Genomic DNA, 12,500 nt, shown 5'->3' on the forward strand with positions numbered 1-12,500 from the left:
CACTTTTCTCCATTTTCTTTAACCATCTCCAATCCCTGACCCACTACCCTTGCATTCACCTCTCGCACCACCCCATCCATGTATAAGTTGAACAGCCAGGGCGACATAACGCATCCTTGACGAAGTCCCACCTTTACCTCGAACCATTCACTCTCTCCATTTCTAATCCTGACACAAGCTCTACTACTCTCATAAAAACTCTTGACAGCTCCTAGAAGCTTTCCTCCTATCCCATATATCTGCATAACCTCCCACAGTGCCTTTCTGTCTACCTTATCATAAGCCTTTTCCAGATCCATAAAAGCCCATAAAACATCCTTCCCTTTCCTATAGCTTTCTCACATATCTGTCTTACCAAAAAGATCTGATCTACACAACCTCTACCCGTCCTAAATCCACACTGTTCCTCACCAATTACTCCCTCTGTTCCTCTCCTAATCCTCTCAACCAAGATCCTTCCATAAGCCTTCCCAACTACACTTATCAAGCTAATCCCTCTGAAACTACTACATTCACACTTGTCCCCTTTTCCCTTGTAAAGTGGAACTATACAGGGACTCCTCCAGTCCTCCAGCACTCTACCCTCTCTCCAGCAAACATTAAATAACCTCACCAGCCAGTCCACCATCACTGTACCTCCTTTTTTTAGACATTCTGCATGGCATCCATCCAGACCAGGTGCCTTACCTGCTTTCATCATCTTAACAACTGCCTTCACTTCATCCTTCCTTATTTCTCCTCCATTTTCCTCACTCATCACTCTCATTTTTCTAGCATTTCCCACTGCAACTATATTTCCCTCCCTATCCTCCTTCACATTTAGCAACTCCCTAAAATACTCTGCCCATCTTCCCCTTACTGCCTTCTCTTCCATTATCATCTCTCCATCTGCACCTTTTACCTTTTCTTCTCTACTTGATTCGCCTCCTCTTCCTCTCTTAATTTCTTTCCAAAACATCTTTTTATTACTTTCAAAATTTTCTGTCATACTCTTACCCCACTTCAAATCTGCTCTCCTCTTTGCCTCCTTTACCTTTTGCTTTACTTCTCTTTTCTTTTCTTTGTACCTCTCATATGACTCCCTCGTCCTATTTTGTAACCAATCTGTGAAAGATTGCTTCTTCTCTTCTACAACCTTCTTTGTTTCCTCATCCCACCATTCACTACCCTTCCTTCTATTTCCTCCTGTCCTTCTTATTCCAGAAACCATCTGTGCACACTTTGTGACTCCCTCCTTGAACCATCCCCATTCCTCCTCCACACCTAGCTCCACTTTATCCTTCACTCCCTCCCACTCCTCCTTCAGCTTCTTCTTGTACTCCTTCTCCTTTTCCTTTTCATTTCAAGAGTTCACTCTAAGCACCTCCCTACCTTTTGCCCCTTTCCTCTTTCTCCATCTATCCTCCACTCTCAACTTACCTTCCACCAAAAAATGATCTGATATTCCCCCACCCTCTCCCCTTAGCACATGTACATCCTTAACTCTTCCTATCATAATCCTATTTACCACTACATAATCCATCAACGCTCTATCTACCACCCTTCCATCCACCACCCTCTCCCATGTGTACTTGTGCTTGACTTTCTTTCGAAATACTGTATTTGTTATCATCAACTCTCTTTCTAGACACATTTCCACCATCAACTCTACGATTCTTTCCTGGAACTCCACATTTCCCGACCACTCCATCAATTGGACCATTTCCTACCCTAGCATTAAGGTCCCCCAGTACTATTACATTGGCATTTCTCCCTAAATCCTCTATGCACTCATTTAAATCTATTCAAAAGGCCTCCCTTTCTTCTACACTCTTCTCACTGCCAGGCCCATATGCACTTACAAAGACCCACATCTCCTTTCCCAGTTTCACCTTCATCCACATTATCGTTGAGGAAACCTCCTTTCACTCCACTACACGCTTACCTATCTCTTCACTTACTAGAATAGCCACCCCTTCCCTCCCTCGTCCTCTCTTCACTCCTGATAACCTCCCACTTACACTCCCAAACTTACACTCACCCTTCCCTTTCAACTTAGTTTCACTCAAAGCCAACACATCCATCTTTCTTCTCACAAACATACTACCTATCTCTTCCCTTTTACTCTCATCTGTACCACATCCACGCACATTAAAAGACCCAAACCTTAGGGTGCTGGTCGGAAAACTCCCAGACCCTCTTATGCCTTTACTTTTTCGTTTAGGAATGTCCCCTGTGGGGCTACAAGGAGAAGGATGCCTAGTCCCAATCCCCGTCCCTTTCTTCTCGCCTCTTACGATCCAAGTGGAAATACTTGGTGGCAGTATTCTTTTCCCCCACCACAGGGAATTCCCCCACCACAGAAAATGAATACTCAGAGAAATGGTACAGGACAGCAGCAAGGGGTTGGGGGACAGCATAACGGAGGGACAGTCGTAGTATAAAAGTGTCATAATTTCTCTATGAACAGAGTTTTCCTCTATCATAGACAAAATGATGTGTGGCTCTGGTCCGTAGGGGCGCCCATATAGACTCTAAAGTATCAGCTGCATGCTACTTTGCCACAATAACAAGCAGCCAATACCTCATACGGGGCGACATAACGCTATATATTTATCAACCACAATGCACTTTAATTCTAAGCCATCAACATCGGAAGAACCGTGGAGGCACATGCAGTAATTGAAACGTGGTATGCCCGAGGACTCGAACCAACGGCGGCGAGCACGTGACCAGTGCCGTATTGACTTAGACCATTCAGTGTTGTACAAGAATATATATATATATATATATATATATATATATATATGTAAATACATATATATATACATATATACACACACACACACACACATATATATATATATATATATATATATATATATATATATATATATATATATATATACTGTATATTGTAAACATGCAAGCATATGTACGAATATGCCTGTAAACTTATACACAGGGTGCCCCAAAATGCACTCACTCTTTGTGAATACATCATTGAGTACTTTTTTTCTCCTTAGGACACAATCCAGATATTAGAAGAGTGGTAGTTTTACGTTAACCGTGGAATGGCGCCATGCCATTGAGATTTAACTTGTATCTCAAGCGTGAATTATTACGCGCTCCCAAATCTTCGAAATAGCTTGAGGGACTTTCGTCCAAGAGTTTTATTGGCAAGTGTCCGTTTCGGTTTGGATGCAAATGAGGAGAAACTGAATAAATACTGATGAACTTATATAAATATGACCAAAGGGAACTGAGGGATTTTGGAATCTGCCTCCATATTTCCTATTCAGACGTAAGAGGATTGGGTATGATTTGAATAAGTAGTTGCTGGAGTCAAAGCTCCACCTGTTGGATTGAGGTACCGAGAGGAAATAGTGTTGCTTTAACAGTAATGGACGGAATATCATGGTCTCGCTCTCAGATAGGAAAAATGAATATTCATGTTTTTAATACAGCACATGTAGTCTGCTTCGTTCTACGTGCATGTGCAATACGTACACACAAGTGCACGTACGTTTACGTGCGCACAAAATCAAACGTACACATACACAATAGAATCAACCCCAATATCATTCTTTATAAGTTTCATGACCTACGCTTGACCTTTCTGTGACCTCGCTTGACCTAATATGTGCAAGAACCAGTGTTAAGCAAAGTAGATTTAACCAAGGAATGCTTAACTGAGCTAGGCTTAACCGAGCTATGCTTAACTGTGTAACTACGATAGAGGTTTTCTTCAACATAACAAAGTACTCTAGTGGTGGTGAAAGTGAATACTTTATGATGTTTTAAATCAGATCCAAAAAAATCGATTTTTTTTTCTTGATAAACCTAATTAGTGAATAAAAACTTCAATTTTTCATTTGTCAAAAAAGAGGGGGAATGAAGTAATTACTTGATTTTTTTTATTTCGAAAATGGTCAACGCACTGCAGGAGTTCTGAGAAGTGACATGAAGTACTTCTGTTCTTTCTTCAGCCTCATCTTGATAATACAGTCACTCAAAACCATCTACACACATGGACACGTACCAGGGTTGAAATAATTTCAGTATCGTTGCGCTGATAGTCGTTACTCCAACTCTCGTGAGCGGGAAGTTGAGTGTGTGTGCATGTAAGGTCACAGCATTACCCATAGATCGGTCATATATGAGATCTGAGCTCTCTTCCGGGAGGGAAATGGCTGTCGATCACGAGTCAAACACGTGATCCAAGATCATGGTGAATAACACACTCGTACAAGCATATGTACCTGCACGCGCACATTCTCAGCGCTTTGTAATCTAACTAATATTTCTTTCCATGTGCATACGATAATGCAAACCCACCTACACCGAACTGTATTAAATACATCAATAGAATATTACATATTCTCCGTTTATGTTAGGGCGGTTCACTACGTGTTCTCTTACAGGATGATGTACACTAATTATACTTAGAGTTTGCAACTAACGTTTTAGTGGATTGAACCTTATCAAATGAGTACACACACACACACACACACAGACGCACGCGCACACACACACACACACACACACACACACACACACACACACACACACACACACACACACACACACACACACACACACACACACACACACACACACACACACACAGACGCAGTGGTAGAGTTCCCGGCTGCCACAACGGTGGTCTGGGTCGAATCCCGCTCAGGGCTGAAATAATTTCAGTACCGCTGCGCTGCGAGTCGTTACTCCAGCTCTAGTGGGGAGGGAGTTGTGTGTGTGTGTGTGTGTGTGTGTGTGTGTGTGTGTGTGTGTGTGTGTGTGTGTGTGTGTGTGTGTGTGTGTGTGTGTGTGTGTGTGTGTGTGTGTGTGTGTGTGTGTGTGTGTGTGTGTGTGTGTGTGTGTGTGTGTGTGTGTGTGTGTGTGTGTGTGTGTGTGTGTGTGTGTGTGTGCGTGTAAGGTCATAGCATTACCCATAGACTGGTGATATTCATATATGAGCTCTGAGCTCTCTTCTTGGAGGGAAATAGCTGTCGATAACGAGTCCAACACGTGATCCAAGACCATGGTAGTGAACCACACATAAACACACTGGTAATTGTGCATGGCAGACGAGGTAATATATAATAAATTTAATCAAGTGAATCATAGAATTAAAAATCTAAACAAACCACGCCAGGTGTGAGTACAAATTGAACTTCGCATTAGTAACAAGATCTTCCGTTTGGTTTTACACTCTAAGTCAGTATAACTGACTTTTCTCTTTTTAATTATTTAAGTGTATGTATTCGTGCATTCTTTATATATCCTTGGCACCAGCATTTGGCTTTTATTCTTACAAGAGAGATAGACTTTATATATATATATATAGATATATATATATATATATATATATGTATATATATATATATATATATATATATATATATATATATATATGCAAAAATATGGTTGTTGTCCAGGCACTCAAGGCCTCGGAAACGCTATCAGCATGACTTCTTATTTTTTATTTATCTATTTATTTATTCATCTATTTATTTATTTATCTGTTTGTTTTTAGAACTCTTATTCATTGAGATTTGCCTCATTGTTCCTTTCCCTCTCCACCTTCACCTTTCTCCTCTCTTTCTGATCCCCCTCCTCTTCCTTCTACTCCTCCCCCTCTCTCTACCCCTCCCTCGACCCCTCCCCATCCTATCTCTCACTCCCTCCTCCCTTTCCTTCCCTTCCCATTCCTTAAGCCTTACCCAACTCCCTCCCCCTCTCCTCAACTCCCTCAAAATTGACCTTCATCTACCCCTTCCAGCTCCTCTTCCTAAACTCCCTTCTCCCCCTACCCATTCCCTAACCCCCTCAAAATTCAACTATTTTTCCACTATCCCTCCCCTTCCTATCCCTTAGCCCTCCCTTTCCCCAACTCCCTCCTACACCCTTCCCACCCCCACCCCCCACCCTAGCCGCTCCCCTCTCTCTCCCCTTCTTCACCCTTCCTCCTTTCCCCTCACCCGCTCTCCCTCCTCTTACTCTCTTCGCCTTTCCCCGGTCCCCCTCCCCTTGAGAAAAATGCAAAGATAATATCTGGAGCAGAATCTAAACGTTTTGCAACTTTGTTTAATGTCTTATGCTTCAGTGATCCCAATTAAGATTTTCTTTTTATTTCCTAGTTTAGCTTTCGTTAACGACGCTGTTCTTTGGGCCTGTTTTGCGATGTTAGACACAGAAATTCTTGCACCATTACGAGTATAACTTTTTTTTTCTTCAGATGCAAATTCAGAAGAAGAAAAGTGAATTATTGGTTTGTTAGGTTGGAAGTTGCCTCTGTAATTCATAATGATGTCACACCTTTGTACTGATGTGTTGTGGTTGGTTTCGCCATCGCCTCATAAGTAGTAATGCCCCAGTTTGCTCCGCGGTGACTGTCACTCGCTCCACCTGTCCGTGAAAATAGAGGAAACGCGACTGTTTCGACTGCAGCACAGAGCCTCTCGGCGTAAACCCCTGCTTATCTTATTCCAACTTTCTACTGAATCCTCGCAATTCTCCAAGAAGTTTAATCCGTCCGTGAATATCCTAGGAAATAAAAATAGATGGTAAGGTAGGCTCCCACTGCTGACGAGGATACAAACTCACAAGGAGCTTCCACTTGACACAGTCTCTTCTTTCAGGACATCCGCGTCTTCGTCGACGGCTCGCTGTACCTGACGAGGCTACAGCTGGTGCATGCGGGTAACTACACGTGCCACGCCGACAGGAACAAAGAAGTGGTCCAGACACACATTCTCACCGTCCACAGTAAGTTCGAAAAAGCAAAGATATTCTTCAGGAGGAAGAGGAAGATAAGGAGATAAGGAGGAGTATAAGATGGAAGAGAGTAAAGAAGAGGAGGAGGAGGATAAGAAGGATGAGAGTAAGGAAAACAATAAGAATAAAAGGGGTAAACAAGAGGACGAGGAGGAGGAGGAGGAGGAGGAGGAGGAGCAGGAGGACGAGGAGTGTAGGCAGGAGAATGATAAGGAGGAGGGTAAGGGGAAGGAGAGTAAAGAGGAAGAAGATAAAAAGGAAAAAAGTAAGGAAGAAAAGGAGGAACAGGAAGAGTAGGAGTAGGAGTAAGAGTCATAAGGAAGAGTAAGATAAGGAGAATTAGGAGGAGGAGGAGGAGAAGGAGGGGGAGGAGAAGGAGAAGGAGGAGGAATAGGAGGAGGAGGGCAAAACGAGGAAAGTAAGGAGGAGGAAGAAGGAGGAGGATGAAAAAAAATAAGGATGAGTTGAACATGAGGAAGGGGAGGGTAAATAGGAGTGGTGCAAATGAGGTTTAAATAAAAGGAGGGAAGTAGGAGGAAGGTGTAAAGTAGAGGAAGATAGATAAGAGAGTAAGTAGAATGAGGACAATTAGATAGTAAGTAAGTATTATCAAGATATAAGGCAGAGGAGGGTAAGTAGGAGGAGGGTAATTAATAGGACAATAGAAGGAAAAGAAGGGCAACAGAAGAAAGAAGAGAATAAGGAGAAGGAGGAGGCTGAGTAAGAAAGGCCTTTTGTTTGATTGCTGTGGTTCCGGTGATAGGAAGTAGATGAAAGAACAGAGTTGTGCGTTTTGAGTTCGAAGAAAATTGTGACAGAAGTAGAGGATGATATACAGTATCAACTAAGGAAGCATAGATAAGAATTGTTGTGTATACTCTACAACAAAGGTTCTTGGAGTATGATATATGTATCCTCAATTTTCAGGGCTTTCACTTTGTAAATAATCGATGTATAATCTGTTTTCATCCCAACAAGGTTTGATAAGAGGATTTTTAAACTAAAATTTTGTTTGTGTATTTGTCAGGTAGTCATATCTATGTTCTCTTGAATGTGATGTTAAGGGAGATTATTACGAGAAAGAACCTAGGTCTAGGCATGACCGAAGGATAGAGTCTTAGTAGGTCTGAGATCCAATATTTTGTCTGTATCTGTCTGCGTATCTAAAAGGTGATGTTCTTTCCCAGCTGTCCCGACGGTACAGGTCATGCCACACATCCAGAGCCTCCGACCCGGCAAGGAAGCCGTCATGAGTTGTCACGTCACCGGCGAGCCGTTCCCCAAGGTGAGTTACTCCTTCCCATCCAGAAATATTTCGCCTCTGTGGGTTTCTTCTCCCCCCCCCCTGCCATTTCCTCCTTCTATAATTTCTTGTTCTGCTATTTTCATCTCCACCCCCGCTTTCCTCTTCTTCCCTTTCTGTTCAAAATACGACGTAAGTATGAACGACTCGGTGTAAGATGCAAGGCTGGTTCCAAATATCCAGTCCATCCCTATTCTTCTTATTGATTGGCCTCTACGATCGTTTCCCGAATGTTGCGACAGCATCTGGAAGTGTTATGGACGAGAGAGGATGACTGAAGACCACACTGGACTACTCATGTTCCTGAAATCTTTGTCTCCTGCAGGTGGAGTGGCTGAAGAACGATGAACCTCTCAGAGTGGACATCCCGCACAAGTACGAGATCATCGGCAATGGCACGCAGCTACGCGTACGCAACATTGGATACGCGGACACGGGGGCCTACATGTGCCAGGCCACGAGCGTCGGCGGCATGGCCCGGGACATCTCCTCCCTTGTTGTGCAAGACAACCCCGCTCCAAGTAAGTCACCCAAGGAAAGACTTTTTTTTTTTTTTCTACAGACAGCAACGCGTCCTATCGGCATGCCTTGCCGTTGTAATCCATTCAAACAGCAGCAGCAGCAGCAGTGGTAGTAGTAGTAGTAGTAGTAGTTGTAGTAGTAGTGCCACACAGTTCCACGAGGATAAAAGATTAGAAAAAAAGAGTAATAGTAAAACACGAAATGGTAGTAGAATTAGTTGCAGTAGTAGCAGTGACAGTAATAGCAATAGCAAAGTGATAGCAGTGCTGGTAGTAGTAGTAGTGGTAGTAGTAATAGTAATAACATTAAGCAGTAGCATTTATTATAGTAGTAGTAGTAATAATAGTATTAATAATCAAATTAGTAGCATCGATAATAGTAGTAGTAATAGCAATAATAATGTTATGATAATGATAATGATAGTAGTAATAGTAATAGTATTAGAAATAGTAGTTGTATAGTAGTGACATTAGTTGTAATAGTAGCTGCGGAAATAGTAGAGGTAGTAGAAGGAGTAGTAGAAGAATTAACAGTAATTCTGTCATTCTCCTTTGACATTTTGTTTGGTAAAAACAATCAAAATACTTAACAATCATAGGGTGTTTGTCCACACTACAACACAACTTGTCACCAACATGTCATCGTCAAACCAGAACAAGGCTCCGGAGGCCGACTTCAAGAAGATCCGTGATTCTTCTCGATTATCACGTGTGTTAGCATCATGTATGCACAGACCTCAACCAATGGAATGCCACGGAGATGGACAAAAGAACCCAGTGACAGCAAGAACAAAAGATAAAAATCCACCTGGATTGAAAGGAGACGGGGGCAATAAACGCTAAGACACTCGAGACCGCGATTCTCCTCTATCGTCTTCTTCATCGAACTGAGTTCGTGTTTTTCGCCAACAGCGGGTGTGCAGCAGGAGACGCGTTTCTTCGTGTTCCATGACTGGGGCGTCGTTGTCTACGAGCCGGACGAGTGTCGCCTCTTCCACGTCATCCAGGGCACTGACGTCATTCCTGGCACACAAGAGTACGTCTGTGGTGATAAAGGTGAGTAATGGAGTTTCTTTTTTTCATCACCAATATTTCTCCACCCGTAAATACCTGCATACACCTATGTATATGCATATGAATATGCGAATACTTATAGATATACATATACATATACATATACATACACATATACATATACATATACATATACATATACATATACATATAAATATACATATACATATACATAGTTTTACATATACAAATAAATATACAATTCCATATGCGTATACCCAAATACATATACATAAACATATACATACATATCACATGCAAATACATAGATATGTATATATATATATATATATATATATATATATATATATATATATATATATATATATATCAACAACCACAATGCACTTTAATTCTAAGCCATCAAAGGCCAGCATGCAGAAATTGAAATGTGGTACTTCCCAGGACTCGAACCCGGCATCATCATGACAGGTGCGGCAGTGACTTACCAACTTGGCTATCAAGAGATGTTGTACATATATGTATATATATATATATATATATATATATATATATGTATATATATATATATATATATATATATATATATATATATATATCCACTTGAGTAGTAAAAGGCAACAAAAAAAGAGATGGGGGATGGGATTAGGAGTCCTACTACCTGTAGACCCAAAAGGGGACATTCCTAAAAAGACAAGGCATAAGAGGGTCTGGGAGCTTTCCAACCAGTACCCTAAGGTTTAGGTCTTTTAATATGCATGGATGTGGTACAGATGAGAGTAAAATTGAAGAGATAGGCAGTATGATTGTGAGAAGAAAGATGGATGTACTGGCTTTGAGTGAAACTAAAATGAAAGGAAAGGGCAACTGTGAGTTTGGGAGTGTAGCTGGGAGGTACTCAGGAGTGAAGAGGGGACGAGGGAGAGAAGGGGTGGCTATACTAGTAAGTGAAGAGATAAGTAAGCGGGTAGTGGAGTGGAAGGAGGTGTCATCAAGATTGATGTGGATGAAGGTGAAGTTGGGAAAGGAGATGTGGGTTTTTGTAAGTGCGTATGGGCCGGGTAGTGAGAAGAACGTAGAGAAAAGGGAGGCATTCTGGGTAGATATAAATGAGTGCATAGAGGGATTAAGGAGAAATGTCGATGTAGTTGTATTGGGAGACCTAAATGCTAGGGTAGGAAATGAACCAATCGACGGAGTGATTGGAAAATATCAGATCATTTCTTGGTGGAAGGTAAATTGAGAGTGGAGAATAGGTGGAGAAAGAGGAAAAGGGCAGAAGGTAGGGAGGTACTTAGAGTGAACTGCTTAAATGAAGAAAAAAGGGAGAATGAGTATAAGAAGTTGAGAGAGGAGTGGGAGAGAGTAAAGGACAGAGTAGAGCTAGGAGTGGAGGAGGAATGGGGATGGTTCAAGGAGGGAGTCATAAGATGTGCAAAGATGGTGTGTGGAACAAGGAGGGCGGGAGGAAATAGAAATAAGGGTAGTGACTGGTGGGATGAGGAAGCAAAGAAAGTTGTAGAAGAGAAGAAGCAGGCATTCATAGATTGGCTACAAATTAGGACGAGGGAATCGTATGAGAGGTACAAAGTAAAGAGAAAGGAAGTTAAGCAGAAGATAAAGGAAGCGAACAGGAGAGCAGATGTGAAATGGGGAAAGAATATGACAGAAAATTTTGAAAGTAATAAAAAGATGTTTTGGAAGGAAGTTAAAAGAGGAAGAGGAGGCAAATCAAGTAGAGAAGGAAAGGTAAAAGGTGCAGATGGAGAGATGATAATGGAAGAGAAGGCAGTGAGAGGAAGGTGGGCAGAGTGTTTTAGGGAGTTGCTTAATGTGAAGGAGGATAGGGAGGGAAAGGTAATTGCAGTGGTAAGCGCTAAAAAAATTAGAGTGATGAGTGAGGAAAATGGATGAAAAATAGGAAAAGATGAAGTGAAAGCAGCTGTTAAGATGATGAGAGTAGGTAAGGCACCTGTGTTGGATGGATGCCATGCAGAAAGTCTGAAGAAAGGAGGTACAGTTATGGTGGACTGGCTGGTGAGGTTATTTAATGTTTGTTTAAGAGAGGGTAGAGTGCCAGAAGACTGGAGGAGTACCTGTATAGTTCCGCTTTACAAAGGAAAGGGGGACAAGTGTGAGTGTAGTAGTTACAGAGGGATCAGCTTATTGAGTGTAGTTGGAAAGGCTTATGGGAGGTTCTTCATTGAGAGGATTAGGAGAGGAACAGAGGGAGTAATTGGTGAGGAACAGTGTTGTTTTAGGACAGGTAGGGGATGTGTAGATCAGATTTTTGTGGTAAGACAGATATGTGAGAAACCTATAGGAAAAGGTAGGCATGTTTTTGGACTTTTATGGATCTGGAAAAGGCTTACGACAGGGTAGATAGGAAGGCACTGCAGGAGGTACTGCAGATATATGGAATAGGAGGAAAGCTGTTAAGAGCAGTCAAGCGTTTTTATGAGAATAGTAGAGCTTGCGTTAGGAATAGAAATGGAGAAAGTGAATGGTTTGAGGTAAAGGTGGGACTTCGTCAGGGGTGTGTTATGTTGCCCTGGGTGCTCAATCCTTACATGGATGGGGTGGTGCGAGAGGTGAATGCAAGGGTAGTGAGTCAGGGGTTGGAGATGATTAAAGAAAATGGAGAAAAGTGGGAGGTGAGCCAGTTGGTGTTTGCTGACGACACTGCGCTTGTGGCAGGATCAGAGGAGGGATTGAGGAAGTTAGTGACAGAGTTTGAGAAGGTGTGTGAAAGAAGGAAGCTGAAGATAAATGTGGGCAAAAGTAAGGTGATGAGATGTAAAAGGGGAGAGAGTGACAGTAGGCTGGAAGTGAGCATTAAGGGTGAGAAACTGGAGGAAGTGGATAGTTTTAGATACTTGGGT

At 42.0% G+C, this 12,500-nt stretch overlaps 1 protein-coding gene across 8 annotated transcripts in view; it reads left to right on the forward strand.

Moving 5' to 3' along the window:
* Positions 1–12,500, forward strand: part of LOC143020293 (follistatin-related protein 5-like) — a 465,164-nt gene that overhangs the window by 435,019 nt on the left and 17,645 nt on the right. For all 8 annotated transcript variants that reach the window (XM_076176543.1, XM_076176546.1, XM_076176544.1 and 5 more), the window contains exons 10-13: positions 6,624–6,750; positions 7,947–8,044; positions 8,388–8,583; positions 9,496–9,639. In XM_076176543.1, coding sequence (XP_076032658.1) covers positions 6,624–6,750; positions 7,947–8,044; positions 8,388–8,583; positions 9,496–9,639 — 565 coding nt within the window. The remainder of the gene's footprint in view (positions 1–6,623; positions 6,751–7,946; positions 8,045–8,387; positions 8,584–9,495; positions 9,640–12,500) is intronic.

The sequence above is a fragment of the Oratosquilla oratoria genome, chromosome 39, assembly GCF_046742065.1.
Source record: "Oratosquilla oratoria isolate Oo_2021 chromosome 39, ASM4674206v1, whole genome shotgun sequence".
In the NCBI taxonomy this organism is placed as follows: domain Eukaryota; kingdom Metazoa; phylum Arthropoda; class Malacostraca; order Stomatopoda; family Squillidae; genus Oratosquilla; species Oratosquilla oratoria.